The 17,721-nt window shown below is 43.3% G+C and overlaps 1 protein-coding gene across 1 annotated transcript in view; it reads left to right on the top strand.

Annotated features, from left to right (window-relative positions):
• trabd2b (TraB domain containing 2B) overlaps window positions 1–17,721 on the top strand; it is a 66,940-nt gene that overhangs the window by 26,097 nt on the left and 23,122 nt on the right. Inside the window, exons 3-4 of the mRNA XM_080032262.1 lie at window positions 12,732–12,878; window positions 17,457–17,631. Of these exons, the coding sequence (XP_079888388.1) occupies window positions 12,732–12,878; window positions 17,457–17,631 (322 nt within the window). The remainder of the gene's footprint in view (window positions 1–12,731; window positions 12,879–17,456; window positions 17,632–17,721) is intronic.

The raw sequence follows: 17,721 nt of genomic DNA, 5'->3' as shown, positions 1-17,721 counted from the left end.
CAAAGACAATATAGAGATTAGGGAACAGCCAAGAATGTAACACAGCAACAAAATAAAAATGTATGTGTCACACTGTGTAAACTTGAATTACCTGTCCTAGAATTAGCACTTAAGCTCATGCACACGCACACAAACGCACACACACACACACACTCACAAACACACACTGATATTATGTAGGCTAGGAAACAAAAAAAAATGAAAATGAGCTCAATCGTTTTCACCCATCTCTCTCTCCCCCCCTCTCTCTATCCTTCTGCTACCATTCTCCGACTTCGCTCTCACTCACACCCTCCTACGTGCATGCACGCATACAAAAATGAATCAAGGTTGTAAATAAATTAGGGAGATTGTAAAAACATTCTCTAAGCCTTGGCTTAGACTCAAATCAACAGAGCCGAGCGGCTAAACTGCAGATTTATGAAATAATGAGAGTCTTCGGAGGGCAGTTAAATGCCCTGGCTCTGATGCGACAGCCAGCAGTCCTGGCCAGCCAGAGGAAGAGCTACTAATCTATGGCCAGTGTTACTGTAACTCCTCCACCACATGCCGTCAAGACGCTGCCTCCCACCTCCAAACCACTGGCAGCAGACAGGAGTTATTTCCCATATCCTATCACTGGGCTTCCTCCCACTTGGTACTTCTGTGAGATTTTCCTGTCTGTTTGCTTGTCTGTTTTTCCCTGTCTCTATGTTGGCTTCGCTGCCTCTCTCTCTCTCTCTTTCTCTCTCTCTCTCTCTCTCTCTCTCTCTCTCTGGCCTCCCTCTTCCTCACACACAAAATACAATATTCCTTTTAGCGATTATTTTCTCTTTCTTTCGATTGCACAAACAAGCAAAGGCATTTGTGCACTTACACAAAGAAGTTCTTGTCGAACCCTAATACATTGATCAGTGGCTCAGATGATGCAGGCGTACTCATTCATGGGCTGCTAGTAAACATGATTAAAAGTTCACCTCAGTGCAGTTTTTTCGGCACAGACCTGAGGTCTGCTTTATTTGACTGCATGAACAGCTTCTGTTAATTAATTGCAGTGTGGTGCGGCCAAAACTTCAAAAACCACATGTGGATAGCATTTTGCACCATGGCTGATGTCAAAACGTCATACAAATAATTGATTTCCCCCCTAAAATCTTTTTTTGATCAACGGAAGTCATTATTGATGGTCACGAGTAGTTCTAGAACTGTCAACAACTGAGCTGATAAAGTCTGCAATTCACAGTGGAAAGCCTCAACGAATTCTGCTTCTTTAAAACTTCAATTCATGTTTCTTAAATTAAAACTACCTTTAACTTGATATCAGTCCAATACACATCTTTCAGTTGCTTTCTTAAATTTTTTGCATCTCAGAAGAAATCCTGGCTTCCCAGCTTTCAGCACATCAAGCTACCTCACCTAATAACTAGGAGGCAACCAAGGCACAAAGTTGGATTGAATATTTTAAACAATACAGCACTTGGAGGCAATAACTGACTTTCACAGGGATAAGTGAACTATCCAATTACATCAGAAACCCCTATTATAACACTATTTTATATCTATTTTTGTTTTATCTCAGCAGCCTGCCTAACACTCCCCCATTACACATCAGTCAGATTATGTTTCTTCAGTATTTTCCTCCTCTGGCTCAACCTTTACTGCCAGCGGAGCTTTCACTCCTCTGTGGAGGTTGTTGGCTGCTATCAAAGGCCTCTATGAGGATGGCTGAGATTTGTGTCCTTGCCATATCTCTCCGTTTAATCAGATACGGTGGAGGTGGATTAAGAAGTGTTCAAGTGTACCGAGATTTCCCCGTTCAGTCCAGCCCATCAAACGTTGTCATACTGTCTGTCAGACTCGTCATCTGCTTTGCATTCATACACAAAGAGAGAGAGAGAGAGAGAGAGAGAGAGAGAGAGAGAGAGAGAGAGAGAGAGAGAGAGAGAGAGAGAGAGAGAGAGAGAGAGAGAGAGAGAGAGAGAGAGAGAGAGAGAGAGAGAGAAATGCAAAAGTGGTGGGAGATTGCATGAAATCAAACCAGGGCAGCACAGAAAGTTTGTCACATTTGGTATGTGATATGTATGTGATTCAATTACATACAATTAGTTACATTACTTGCTAGATTGCTTGCCATTTCAAATCCCAACTATGATAAGGTGCATTCTAACAATTCCAAATGGAGAAATAGAGATTCCTGAATGTGGGCTTACTACGTACTAGATAGCAGATACAAGAAAAAAAAACAATGGTTATACTGGAAGGTGCATTTCTCCTCTTTTGGCAGTGGCAACATAACTTGATCTGGACTGGCCTCCTGTCCTTACTAAATGCACAGAGGCAAAAGGACACACACAGACACACGCAGCAACATTATGAGGGACAGAATGTGGCATTCCTTCGTCCTCTCATTGCACTTAGAAAATAGATGCAGCAGCCAATAAACCTTTCCCAAATCTAAAACTACTTTTTATACCTGTCAAACACATTAGAAGTCTCTCTGGTGGTCCCACACAGTGCATTGGCCAGTCAAACGTAGAGATGGTTGGACACGTTTAATGTGTTTGTATGTCCCTGCTGACCACTCTTATAAGGCAGCCTGTGTGTTCTCATCGGGGGATATGAGCTTCCTTCTGCATGGTGCTGACAGAAGGTTTTGAAAGGACAGTGTGACCCTCTCGCTCAAAATGTGTTTCGTACTCACCCCAAAAAAACCTCACTCACACACAAACCCCCTGCTTGGTTCACAGGCCCGAGTCTCTTTTGTGCCTGCAATTTATACATTTCAATCTCTGCTCTGTCTAGCCCCCTGTTTCTTTTCTGCAGGCTGAATACGCTTGCATGAAATTGGACATTTTCTCCCGCTGATTTGCCGTGAAATGGTGTGCTTGAAGTGCGATTACCCACGTTAGCCTCAGCAACCAGTCTCTAGTATAATAGAGCTATGACTGCGGGAAGGAGAAAAGAGGAGAGGACGTTTGGTCCACTTACACTGCGAACATTTGGACAAACTCCGCGGCGAAGACAGACACGCGTGGAAACTCAAACACGCATGCATTCACATGTGCGCACGCATGCAAACCAAGCATTGACTTACGAGTGCACGCTCATACAGTCAGTGAGAGGGAGTGTGTTCAAAGTGGAACACAGGAAGGAGGAAGGACATGAAAGCTAAATAAACAGAGATCAGTGACGGTGGTGGAAAGAGGGCCGGCATCAAATGAAAGAGAAGAAAGAACGATAGCATGAGGGAGGAATAGATGGATGGGAGAGGGATGAAGGGCTGTTGATGAACTGTATAATGGAGAGAGATTTGTCATTGAGAGCGCATAACCTGGGCGGGGGGAACAGAGGTGTAGGCTGGTGATTGAGGGTTTGAAAATGAATGGAAAGATGGAGAGACCGGAGTTGTTTTTGGAAGGGATAGGGATGGGACTGAGGATGGAGGAGCTTTGGGAGAATGAACAAGGGAGATGGAAGTGGAGGACAAAACTGCCCAGCTGTTTTCCAGACCTGTTAGAGAAGGAGGAGGAGGAAGAGGAGGTAACATGTCTGATCCCTTCTCTACCTCTCCTGGATAACTGTAAACATCTGGGCCTTTTTTGTCTCCCTCTCTGACCTCTCTGTACGTATTTTTACATTAACAACCCCCTACGATGTCTATTCCACTTTCTCCTCTTATCTTCCTCTTTTGCTGTCTCCTAATTTATTCAATTCATTCATTTGTTTCTCTCCTACTTCATGTACCCTATTCTCCATGACCGACACACACATACTGTATGCACAACACGCAGATTCTAACTCATACATAGAAACCTATTAATCAAATCCCTTTGATATGAAAGTATGCATTTTATAGCTTTGCTCTGTTGCATAACACGCTATGCTAATAAAATATTACCCTACCCTGCGGGGGAAATCCAATCCACCTGTCAAATAATGCAAACAAGAACCACTCAGTCTTGGACGCTTGGTGAGGTGCACACACAAACAGGCAAACAAGTGCACGTAAACCTGCACTGAAACAGTGATTTATCCAAGGAAAAATGTCAGCTTGGCATGACATCATTAGAATATCATCAGAATGATGTGCGATGAGTGAAGGCTGGATGCGTGCTTGACTTGCACGCACGCACAGAAACCCTCATGCAAGGATTCCTCTCTTGAATTAATTCAGTCACCTGGACCGGCTAACTGTTTAGACACTTGCTGTTTCTCAATCTGGATCCGCTTTTTTTCTTCCATTCCACAATTTATGTCCAATGCAGGAGATTATGGGCTGCTCTCATGTTTCCACCGGACCTCAGATGTGGACTTTGCAACGGACAAATCATTCTTTGGGAATTATTCTGTCCAAAGCCATTAGTCCAACCAAAGCAGACTGGGGGAGATAAGAGAGAGTGGTCCGGCCTTGTTTTGGGGGCCGGGGAGGCACGTTTTAAACATACACGGCTGTCTGTGTGCCTGCTTCTTTCTCATGCTGTGGAGAATACCCAGCTCATCTGGTTTGGATAGCATCACACATAATAATGGGAGCCGGATATATCCGATGGAATTCAATGCAAGTTTTTCACTTGAAAAAAAATATAAATAAAGGCAGGCTGTGAAATGTGTCAGGATTAGTGGAGGCCATGATGTGAGGTAAACTGCAAGCTTAAAGAGAGATAAGGTCAGAGTGACCTGTTCTAGTGTACATCTTAGCAAGTCCTTTAATCTTATTTTCCAACCAAACAATCTGCTGGATGGATCTAATGGTGGGTGAGATCACTTCATTTGCTTCAAGAACAGTTTATTTAAAACAGTCATCCCAAAAACTGTTTCTTGAAATAAAGCAGATCATGCCATTAAAAATTATGAACACGATACTTGGCTTATGAAGCCGACACAAGGTGTTTTTCTTCAGTTCTCAGCAATTTGAAGGAGATGATTTTTCAGACCCTAACAGTTTAAGTATGAGCTGCAGTTTCAGCACTTTATAAAAGTTGCAATAATGATCTTTTTTCCATACTTCTAGTCTACGTATGAAAGTAATTTCTTTTAATTTACATTAAAACTGAATTCATAGATATTGTCCACTGGGGCAGTGGAACAGGCTGTAGACTTTGACTAAAGATTGACGTATTATCACCTTATTAAAGCAACAATTGCTAACAAAGGATACACAGAGCAACAGTGGCGTTGTTTTGCGACTGCATATAGGTTTATTCACTCTCTGTTTTGGTTTCCACCAACTCCTAAGGGAGATGGCCACTGTATGCTCCACTACAGTCACCAGTTAGTCGCTAACCTTGTCTGTCTGCTGTTTGGTGCTTGACTTTTTAACTGTTGAAAACAAACTGCCTGCTGTGGTTTAAGACAAGGCTGAGGAGAGCGTTGAGACTGAACAAAAACATTTGTGTTGCGGATCATAAAACCAAAAGACTTGCTGGAGCAAAAGGGAACTGCAGTGTTGAATTCTCTCCGAGTTTGCAAGTGATGCAATTCAAAGAATATAGTGTTTATTTAGTGTATTGTTAATATAAAAAGATTGATCAGTATAGCTTTAATTGACCCCTTTTAAATAAGGCTGTGTATTTATTTTTTTATACTTAAATTGTTATTAACATTTGCAACAATGCATAGTCTACAAACAGAACAACACAGCCAGGCACTGTTACATCCATTCATTGCCAAACTCAAATACTAAATATTCTAAAACATACCGAGTGGGTTTCCATCTATCACAAAATGATTTTACTTAATTCCTCCAAAGAAAAACAGCAAGTCAGATGTAGGTCAGATTTTAAGAGGAGAGGATGGGGGGGGGGGGGCAAATATACAACCACATGGTCTATTCCAATGCATATTCTAAAGCATTGTGTTTACTTTAGTCATGAATCAGAAGTCAGGAGATGGACACCTTAACCTACAATACTCCTGTAATGCTCAGCTCTGTTATTCCCGGTCTAGTTCTAGGCTTTTGAGGCTTTTGATAATGAAAGAAAACAAGTTAGCACAATCTCCTTCTTCAATTCTCTACCACTCTTTCACACCGCAGACCCTCTGCATTCATGTTGAGGGACCAGCTGTACATTTATTCATTCCGGATCAAGTGATACTTTATTATTTTCTCTGTTTTCTAAGGAGGCAGGAAAGCTGGGATGACTGGCGCAGCGGCAGCGCTGCCAAGTCAAACAGCAGGGTTTATTTGTGGACAAGAGTAGGGACGACCACCCCCCCACCACCACCACCTTCATTCACTGGAGACTCTTATTAAGAAGACAGACAGGAGTCTCTGGGTACCAGAGGAGTGCAAACAGTATGTGTGGGTGTGTGGGGACCTACAGGTCTTGTTGCACTGGGGTGGATATTTGGAGGATTTTTACCATTCCAAGCTGAGTGGGGGATATCTCTATGTCATTAGAGCCTCACCCCCTGCCTCAGAGAAGGAAATAAGACAGAAGGAAAGGAAGGAGGGAGGGGGGGACGAATAGGAGGCTTTCTGGGGAAGCTGGGAGCAGCAGGCCTCTGCCACTGGGATTGTCCCTCTGGTAATCCCTGGATTTCCTAGGCTGAGACAGGAGGTAGACCAGGCAGGGTGAGACACAGAAGAGAGAGAGAGAGAGAGAGAATGAGAGGAAGTGGAAAGAGAATGAGAGGCAGAGACCAAGGGGAAGAACTATTCCCAAATATTAATGTTGTCTTGAGTGGAAAATATCTGAAATGTTGTCTCTTTAATTTTCCACAATGTTATATGGTTTGAACACAAGTATTGCTCAAATAGGGTGTGTATGATTATTAGCGTGTGTGCTTATGCGTGGTTGTGTGTGTGTGTGTGTGTGTGTGTGTGTATGTGTGTGTGTGTTTGTCGGTGTGTGTGTGTGTTTGTCGGTGTGTATGTGTATGGTTGGTATTAACGGGTAAAGATTTGGAAGAAGACAAGGCTCTGGCTCACTGTAGCTCATGCCAGATGTGATGAGTTTTAAAGAGCCGCTCACCTTCAAACAAGCAAACGATACACGCAGAAAGGCGCCAAAGGACTGTAAAAGTATTTTGGCAAAGATCTGACTTTGGAGGTCCCGTTTGAAGCATTTTTATGCTAGTGTCGTGTGTTGCCTTTAAAGCCCTCGACAGGTTACATGATTCTCTCAGAGAGAGGGAAACAGAGGGAGGACACTTAAGGAGCTTGTTTATAAAACTGTATACGAGACAAAAGTGAAGCCATCATGCGAGACTGTCCAGACAACTTTGATGTGGTCTTGTGTATCGCCACCTTTCCCCATAAATGTGTTCATGGTGCTTTTTCTGGGCTCGCATGGCCTAAAAAGGTCAGACAACAGAATGCTCTTTATAATACCTCCGCCGCTAGTAAAAAAACAGTAAAAAAAATTGTCAAAATACTTTTTTCAATTAGATATATTTCTGTTCTCTAAACAGCCCTTATTTTAGGGCTAGACTCTGTGGGGATCAGAGACGAGCGAGCCATCACAGTATCTCCTATTCTTGGGTTGCCCTGGATGTTATTTCAACTCCCTCCCCTCAAATTCCCCTCAGTCACCCCAGGGTGCTGTGAACCCGTTGGCTTTTTGTGTGGTCTGTAGCCGGAGACCCAGGGGGGAGGCTGGCTCTGCCCAAGAAGAGCCCAGCAGTGCGTGTCCCGGGTTAGGGGTCTACAGCTCTTCTCTTTCACCGGCGTTGAAACACAAGCGACTCTAGAGGGGGATACGAGAGCGCTCGGGGGGGTCTCTTTATAAGGGTCTGCTGCTTAAAGGAGAAGTACAGTTAATGATATTTATTTTGTTAATTTACGTGTTAAATCTCTCTATATTCATACAGCAATCACTTAAACAGTACGCACAGTTCATAACACAGGTCTCCCAGTCACTCAGCTTTACACTAATTGCCAGTTAAAATTTTGAGTATCCCGTGAGTATCTTTTTATCCAATCAGGAGTCGGAGCGCTATAAAGAGGCGGGTCTCTGTGCCCGTGAACGATGGCTCGCTGCTCTCCGTCGCGGCACTATCTGATAAAGACGGCTGCGTGTTCATGTGGTGATGACGTAGGGACGAGGGAGGGGACTGTTAACTGCAGTCACTGACAGGAAGTTAGCTAAAAGGACCATATCACTTACTTCTCCTTTAAATGACAAGAGAAGAGCTGAATTCCCATTGTGTTTTTTGTTGTGTTGAACAGTACAAAGAATCAAAGGATTACTGATAAATAATGAAGTTGTCCTTTTTTACAGTAAATCAAAGAAGAAAATGACCTTTTGATGGAACTTCTAACAACTCCCTTACATGTGACGAGAAGTCTCAAATAGAAAGTGCATAGTCAGCATCAAAAGGTCACCAACCAAAAACTTAACCAAGGCAAGGCGAGTTTATTTATAAAGCACAATTCAGACACAAGGCCATTCAAAGTGCTTTACAGGGGCAAGATTAAAATACATAACACACCTTAGAAAAGTGAATAAATCAAACATTTAAAAGTGAATGAATAGAAATAGAACATTTAAATAAAATAAAAATTACAGGTTAAAAAAAAAAGTCTTCAGACTTGATTTAAAAGAGCTGAGAGTTGCAGCAGACCTCAAGTTTTCCGGGAGTTTGATCCAGAGATTTGGTGCATGAAAACTAAAAGCTGCTTCTCCTTGTTTAGTCCTAACTAGTCCTATCATAATGAACCTGGAGATTTGTTTTTCGCCACCTGCGTTCTGCTTTAGGGCACTCTCTTTTTTCTAGTCTGACATGCTAGGCATTTCTCCACGGAGATATAGAAGAGACAACCTTCATTTTAGTGGGTGCAATAGCATCTATAACGCTTGTAATTTTGCTGTTAAAGTTGTCTAAAAGCTCATTAACTGAGTTACAGGGGGGAAGGGGTATTGAGGAAAATGCTTTAATAAATGTTTCACTGGTATATTCTGTAATATACAATTTTTTTATTACTTTTGATTGATCATTTGTGTGCACAGAAATTGTACTCTCAAAAAAAGCAAACCCATCTGATTTCCCGTAGTGGAACGGGTTAGGGTTAGGCGAGGTGAGTAAGCAAAACAAGTCGAAGAAAAGTGATGAAAAGATCTACTGTGAGAAATGTTTTTAGTAAAGCTGGTAGATGTGTGAAGGAATAAACATTCTGAGGTCTACTGCCTGACGCTGGCCGACCCCACCATGCTTTCATGCACCTTACTGCATGCTTATATCCAGTTCCCATGCCAGGTCCACACACACACACACACACACACACACACACACACACACACACACACACACACACACACACACACACACACACACACACACACTCACTCACTCACTCACTCACTCACTCACTCACTCACTCACTCACTCACACTGTGCATAACCACCTTACCCAAACTCTGAGCTGCGGCAAATGAAAAATAATCACCTCCATCTGTACAACACATGCTCCTCTCATAGAGAACAGACCTTTGTTTATATTCTACAATCTTTTCACACTTGCGCTGCTTTTGTTCTCTGCACTTTGTCTTCCTCTTATATCACTCCTCTCTTTTTCTTTGTTCTTTCTGTCGTTCTCTGTCAGTTTGCATGATGGCGGGATATAGTCTCTTGTTGGTTTACCCCAGCATAGAGATGAGGAGTGATAAATGGTTGGAGAAATGAAACGTGTGGCTTGGGGGAATGTGGATTTGGGGGAGGGAAAAAGATTGAAGCATAGAGGATTGTTAATAGACAGTGTTTTGTCATCTTTGTATTAACTGCTGTTAATGATGGTATATTATTTTTCTTGACAATTAACGTAGCATACTTTTTTGTATGATATTTTCTCCCCATTGCCAGAATTCAGCATTTGGCTTCCACAGTTTGACAATTCCTTATGTTGTGTTGCTGCCCAAAAGCCCTTTACTCGCTATAGCTTCACTGGCTCTATCCATCACACACATTCTCCGATTCAAGATTCAAGGAGATATATTAGGGGAGTGATGTAGTCGACAAGACCGAGCTCTCTCACTTTCAGCGCCTTGTCATCGGCACCTACTCAGGCCTCAGACCCGTAAAACCTCCAAGCAAGCTAATACTAGCAAACGGCTAAGACTTAATGCACTCCAAGGTCAATTGCTGCAATGCACACAAATAAATAAATAGATGACATTTTCTAAAAACAAGAGATTTTTCTAAGCTGTTCCCTTTCCAGCACCACCTCTTTTTATTTGTTTGTTTTCTTTCCAATGCTCGCTAATGAAATGTTGGAGTGCTGCACTCGGATGGCAGGTTCCAAGACCATCCCGTGTGCTCTGCTCCTTCCAGCTTTGTTCTTATAAAGCGTTTTTATGTAATTACAATTGGGGTTTCTCACGCATGTACCATACGAGGCAAAGAGAGAGAGGGAGGGAGAGAGGGAGAGAGAGACCTGCAGTAGTAAACGTTGTGGTGAACAGTGTCAATGTTAGTTACTTTGAAAAGGCCTGGCTGTAAAAGACACAGTCTGTCAGTCTGAGCGGACCACTTCTGCATGAGAACACCCACTCTGTCGGTCAACACATGTGCACGCACGCACACTTATTCGCACGTATGCATATGTATCCAAGCACACACACATACACACACACACGCACTGTTTGCGTTTTTCCTCCCTCCCTCCCTTTGCCTCTTACACAGTGATTGACGTGCTCTTTCATTCTGCCCAGCACAAACTCAGGCGTCATGGTTACAGCTGGAGAGATGTTCTTTCCCCGGGAGACGGACAATATTGAAATAACAACTCCCTTAACTACAAAACCAACCACACACACCCCCCTCCCCTCTAACCAAGCATCCTCCACTGCACTCACCCTCCCACCCGTCTGTCTGTCGTGCCTGGCACAGCTGGGCATGTTGAGGTAAACTACTGAAGCTGGCAACATTACAAACAGGCTGGCAGGTGTGTGTGCTCTGCCAGCTCCAGCCCCTGACTCTGGCCAGGGCCTGCTCTGGTGTTTCTCTTGGAGAAGCCTTGGAGACATGGCAGGAAGCCCTGTGGGTCAAGGACCTGGGGCAGCGGCAACTCACTGGCACAGAATCAGCATCTGCAGAAGTAGAGTTAGCTACTGTGGCTGGTTAGCCACCAGGCAGACAGACATTAGCCTCTCCGGGCCTGGCATCACACCTCAACGTGAATTTTAAATTTAGGGCAATAAAAGAACTTCACGTGAAATGGAAATAGAAAAACTGAAATGAGGTATAGAGGTATAGAGTCATTACTCAAACAACAGGGGGGCGTCTGAGTTGAAGGAAATTTGATGCGAAGATACGGGCTAAGAAAAGCAGTCACAGGTTTGATCGAGACCTATTCCCGGATTATAATGCAGCTCTGGCAGGGAGACAGCGCGGCTCTGAGCATGGCAGAACATATGCACGAAGAAACATGTCAAACTTAATAAATAAAACCAGACTCAGGACTCGCTTGTCCAGTCGGAGGAAGGGCCCAAGAGCTGGAGCTGGCACAGAGATGAGAAGAGGATGGACACTTCTGAAGTGAAAGTGGAGAAAGAGCAGCAGAAGAGAAAAGCATAAAAGGAGGGGTAGTGAGAGAGTTGCATATGCTGTTAGCTCATCAGTTGTCTCTTTGCGTTATGAAACAAGCGCACTTCAGCAAAAGTGAGCCCACAAGACTTGGTTAGCAAACACAATGAGCTCAGAGCGAGAGGGGGGGATAGTCACAAGGTTGAGCTTAGAGCTTGGTTGTGATTATCCCAGTGTAAAGGTTACCCGGAGTTGAAACCTTCAACGCACGATATGGGCATTTATGATTGCGAAAACATGAGTTAATTGCGTGAATTATGACCAAAACTTTTGACATCGGGCTCAATCAGTTGCGCAGCTGTATCGGCCTTAAGCTGCACCACAAATCATCTGGGCCGGGATGCTGACGTTCTCCCTGCAGTATTTTTTCCAAAGCTCTAGTCAGGTTTCTTTGTAATTAGGATCATAGACGTGGATCAGTCTGGAGCGGTTAGAAGATATGATGCGCAGAGACACTTGTCCTAATCACGTCAGCTGGAACTGTCTTACTGGATGCAATGTAGAACTGTGTGAAATCGGCTGTATGCGCAAAGAAAAAAGAAAAAAATACTCCTATAATACACCTCTCTGGTTGCTGTGAGAGAGCTTAACAGTGATTGACAACTTGTCCCCAGTTGCCAGGCCAGTCAGAGGTGGCCTGGGTTTGTAGAGGGCGGGAGCATGGAGGTTAACCCCTGCTGTCTAGGACAGCTGTGGAGTCGTTGGACTGGCTGGCGGCTGCACACTATAAATTCTCTCTAAAGAGGGTTTACTTTTATTTTAATGGGTGCTGTAAATTTAGGGCACCCTGGCCTGGTGAAAGAAAAAGAAGGGGTTATTTTTTAAAGGCTCTCGCTCTCTCTCTTTCTCTTTCCTCAGCTCGCACTTTCTTCCCGTTTTTTTTCCCTCCTTCAAAAGAAAGTCAGCGATGGAGTTTTGCCATGTCTTTCGCGGTCGGATTTTACCTGTAGTCAGCCTGTATGGAAAGTGTATGAAAATATCCGGGGAAAGAAATGAAAACGCTGCAAAATAGCTCATGCTCGCAGACACTCGTGGAATAACGGCTTCATTGTATATTAAGGTCACATTATATTTTTTAAAGAGCAACACTCGCCACCACTCGTACAATTTCCCATAGTCAGTGGCAAATTCCTTTTGAGCGCAGAGCGGGGGAAAGTGAGTTTTTGCGGATGCAGAGAGTAACAGCACCCTTCCTGTCTCTCTCTCTCTCTCTCTCTCTCTCTCTGCAGGTGCTGTTTGCCTTGAACCAGACTCTGCTGCAGCATGAGGGCGTGCGGGCTGGCAGCCTGCAGGGCTCCTTCACCACTGAAGACCTCATTACCCACTACAACTGTGGTGACCTGAGCTCCATCATCTTCAACCATGACACGTCACAGGTTGGCCTCCTCCTTTAGATTTTTACATTAGCTAACTGCTGAAATGTTTCCTGAGATATGGTTCATTCCATAACAAAAATAGAATTAAAACCGCTTGTTTCAAAAGGTTGCAACATAAAGACTATACAAATGAGTATGAACCGCTTTCCCAACAGCATAATACAAGATCATCATATGCCATACATTTTCAATCCAACCCCTTTTCAAATTATCTCCCATATTTTCCTACTCACAAAAGTTTGATATGGTCCAACAGCAACCTGTTGGGAAGCTCTCGCTGCCTTTCTGCTTCCAACAATCTGTTTCTTCGGATTAAGTTGTAACCTCTCCCCTCTCAAATTACTTTTATGCTGGCATCAGACTGTGCAATATCAACTCCATTTTGGCCAAGACATGGTGTGTCAGGAACAAAATGGTAATCATCATCATATACATCTTCGGCAACTGACTTTTTATTTATTTTTTTCAGGCGCTAGGTAATGATAATCTGCAAGAAAGAAAAAAAAACAATACCCGTACACTGTTATCTTGTTCACAGTACCTCTTTCCAACGTTTCAACATTTATAGTCAAAAGTTTGCATGGCTGGCAATTTATGGTTGAAACCTTGTCATGTCCCTGTAGACTAGAGGAACCTGGAACAAGATAGAAGTGTGCATCTTTTTTTTGTTTTTTGTCTTTTGGCCCACAACATTCATGCCAGAGGGAAAGACACTGTATGCATCAAATACAAAATAACAGCTACATGGAAATAATGTCTGTAACCGGATAAAAAAAAAAAAAATCTGTCAGACCTTCAATTTAAAGTTAGCAGCCCTCTCATAGCCACTTTTCTCCCATTACGCTTTCGTCACCTCAATCTGTTCGGCTTGCACATCAATTCCACAAAACTGCCCATTCCCATCTTTATCCCTCTCAACCTCAAGTTACTTGATAGTCCGACACTTTAATAGCTCTGGACCCAGCCGTAAATACACCATCTGACCTCCACTAACATTGTGTTTCCAAACATAGCCAATGCCAAAGCTTTCCAAAGGCCATTATATATACAGTACACACACATTCATACATAGGCGCTGTGTGCAGGGTCTCTGGCTTCACGAAAGCCCTCAAATGCAGCTTTACTAAAAAGCCCTTCTCATGAGTCAATTACGCCATGTCAACCAAGCTCCCTCACTGATCCTCAAGTCCCATTAAACCTAACACACCATGTAACCTTGACATTCTGCTCAACTGCATGAGATTCCACACCATTTACACCCGAGACACAAAAAGTAAGGAGAAAGTATGCAAAACTAACCATTGAAAAAAGACACATATCTCCCTTTTTTAACATTTGTTCTACATCTGTCTCCCTCATTTTCTGTGTCTGTCCATCTCTCTGGGGGCTGCAAAGACCTTGTTAGCTACAGTTTCACCTGTACCCTTGGCTATAGAGTCTTCTCCCGCATGAGCGCTTTAAATCTTACCAGGCCTCATGTCATAATAACATGTATTAACATTCTGCAGCACATGTTAGAGCCATCAGGCGCGGCCGACTGTGGTGCCTGCTTCTGTAGTCTGGTGATCTATTGCAGCTTTCGTGTCTGTGAACTTCCAGGGTCGTTAAAGAGCAGGTGTTTTTTTTGATAGATATTACCTAATCCCGAGGCCTCCGACACCCCTGTATGCCCTCTCTAGTTCAATCATCGTATTGGAAAGCGGTTGATGACGGGCCCCCGAGCAGCAGGGCCGAACGGTGCAAGGCAGGTTAATACTTTTCAACAGTCAAACTGGCTCCAAATCTAGAACAGACATAAAGTAAAAAATATACAAAGAGGAATAGGTTGATAAGAAATAACATGAACAAGCTGTTGATGTAGACAGAGCATCAAGATGAAAGTTGATATTATAGAATATAACGGGCGATCCCGAAAGTGGAAAAAAAGGGGACTTCAAAAAAGAGGTTAACATTTCTGGCAAGATAGACTGCCTGAGCAAGTGAGTGCAGAGCTATACCAGGAGTGAGGAAGGAGGAAATATTTCCCTGTCACTCTGCATTTCCTGTGCAGGTTGGGATACAGAGCAGCTAATGGCCTCTCCTGTGATAAGTTATCTGCGTTTGCTGCTACACTCCCACCTTGACCCCTCTCCAACCGAAACACTTTCTTCTCATCGTGAAACACTCACGCTATCCTCACTCATCGCGGCAATGGTGAAGCGCTTCTTCTCCACCTCTCTCTCTTTCTCTTTCTCGCTTTAACTTATTCCCCCCATGTTTGGTGCTCAACTCTGCTTCATTTTACTCATGAATCATGAACCCCGGTCAATCTGGATGATCCCGGCTCATTCACCCCGAAACAACGCAGGCAGACAATGCAAAGCTTCAGCTGTGTTTGTGCCACATTCTCTCTTTCTTTCTGGCTGAAGTAACTTGAATTGGAGATAAGTAAGATATCCAAACCATTTGGATTTCATCAGGTCTTGAAATTCACAACTGCCAACCTATAAAATGTGAGTAAAAATTAACCATGTCAGGGAAAGTCATCGTGTTACTAAGTATGTGTCTCTTATAGGTTTGATTTTTAAACATATTTAGTTTGCATTATCAGAGTCAATGCAGCAGAACCAGAGTTATCATCTTTGGGTTGTTTTAATCCATTCTTCATCCATTTCAAAAGCTGGTGCCTACATTAGCCACAATGCAAAACCCACTGCCGTCAGTTGTGTCAGATTGCCGCGTGTTATGCTAATAGCGCCTGATGTGGCCTAGAGTCGCTATAGCCTCAAGCAAAAAATTAGAAGCGGGTTACAGAGGTTACCACACTACATTTAAACTCAACACCTGCAGATTTTCAGACTTGAAGTCTTCAGCACCAACCCAAGGGAAGTCATTTATCAAACATTACACAGCCAAAAAAAGGATCTGCTTTGTCTTTCCTTTTTTTACAATTGTGTATTATATCGTACTGCTCCCCACGATCTGTAAACCGACGTTGACTTAAGGTCGAGTTCCCCTTTGATGCACACCACAAATGAAATAAATAAATATGTGACTTATGTGTGAATTAGAACCTTTGAACCGTTATGGGAAACAGACTGTATAGAGAGAGCAAATGAGGGAGTGGGAGAAAATGTGTCAGATGCAGATTTTGGACGGATGCTTGAGAGCAACACCTTGTTCACATATGGTACAATAAAGACACACGCACACGCGCACACGCGCACACACACACACACACACACACACACACACACACACACACACACACACACACACACACACACACACAGTGATTTATGCATCATTTGCAGCAGCTGTTTTACTATAGTGTCAACGTTAAGACAGCGACTGCATGTAAGCCTGTGTGTGTTCTTGTCACATCCCAGATCAAACACATCTGCACATCAAACAAACATGGAGAGACAAAAACAACCCAAACACCCTTCTTGTTGGGAACAGATCCACTCTTAAATTGTTTGTGCATAATATTGAGCTTTCATAGATCCCAAACCTTTGGTATGCTGATTTTAAAGTATAATGTATGCTATTTTAAGTGCAATAAAAGTGCAATGGGCTAACAATTGTTAATCTGAACAAAATAATTTTGAATGGTATTCTTCCGGCCAGTGGATGATGAGACTTCAAGCCCTGTCAGAAAAGACGTATCTACTACTTGCAACAAACAGCATAACAGGAGGAGGGAACACACTGAGTGGACGTACTCTTGCATACTGCGATTCCACCTATTTCTCATACTAATAATATTATTTTATTGCATATATATGGAGGGCGAGAGGGCCAGCAAAATCGCAATTGCAGGTACAGTGATACTCTGACTGAAAGTGAAGAAAACTAAAGACAAAGAAAGTGAGAGACTGTGTGTGTTTACGTGTTCCTGAGTTGGACAGCTAATACCCAGATGCCGAACCCCGGCTACCCCAGCTCCGACCCCCGCTCATCCTCACAGATTAACAGCCTGTTGATTCCACTGATGCAGCCAAGAGTGGAACAGAGCCAGCTTGGTCTGTCTCTGCCTGTCTAGCTCTTAATAAATCAAGTCGCAATTAAACACACATTCACACGCTCACACTGGTATAGATATAAACTGTATTTGCACACACACACACACACACACATATATATATATAAAACACGTTGGGGTACACAATCAAAGGCAAAAATGTGCTACAGCAGCCTGCACACGTACTCATGATGTTGTTGACTTTTCTCTCCCCCTTCTCTCTCTCCTTCATTCACTGATGCTGTTAAACTTAAAATATATATATACTGTACATAGCAGAGCATTGCATTGGTCACTTTCTGTCAAGCTGTCACGTCACAAACACTGCAGGTTGCCAGGTCTCACACACTCACATGGGCGAACACGTTTGCCAGGTTGTTTGCACCAACACCTCCATTCAGTCCTCTCTCTTTCATCCATCTATTTTTTTTTATCCCTCTTACTTTATTTAAAGCCAGTTCTTTTTATGTGTGTTTGATGTACGCTTAAAACCATTCATGAAAGTTTTCTGCCGCCATAGAGTTGCACCCATTAAGGGTTTTAATTGTTTTTCTCCTTCCTTCTCTCTGTCTCAGCTGCCTCACTTCATCAACAGCTCCCTGCCAGCTCACGACCGCATGACGGCCCAGCAGATTGACAGCTACTTCCGCCAGGAGCTCATCTACAAACGCAACGAGCGAATGGCCCGACGTGTGTCCGCCTTACTGCAGAGAAATCCCAACCAGACCTACTTTTTTGCCTTTGGTGCAGGTAAAGTAGTTTCAGAAACACTGCATGGGGGTGTGTGTAAAAGGCCACAACACAGTGTCTCTTAACTGCAGGCCAAAGAATATGAGAATC

The sequence above is a fragment of the Ammodytes marinus genome (assembly GCF_949987685.1).
Source record: "Ammodytes marinus genome assembly, chromosome: 8".
Classification (NCBI taxonomy): Eukaryota; Metazoa; Chordata; class Actinopteri; order Uranoscopiformes; family Ammodytidae; genus Ammodytes; species Ammodytes marinus.
The sequence above is the reverse complement of the archived record's forward strand: the minus strand, read 5'-3'. Positions and strand labels throughout refer to the sequence as shown.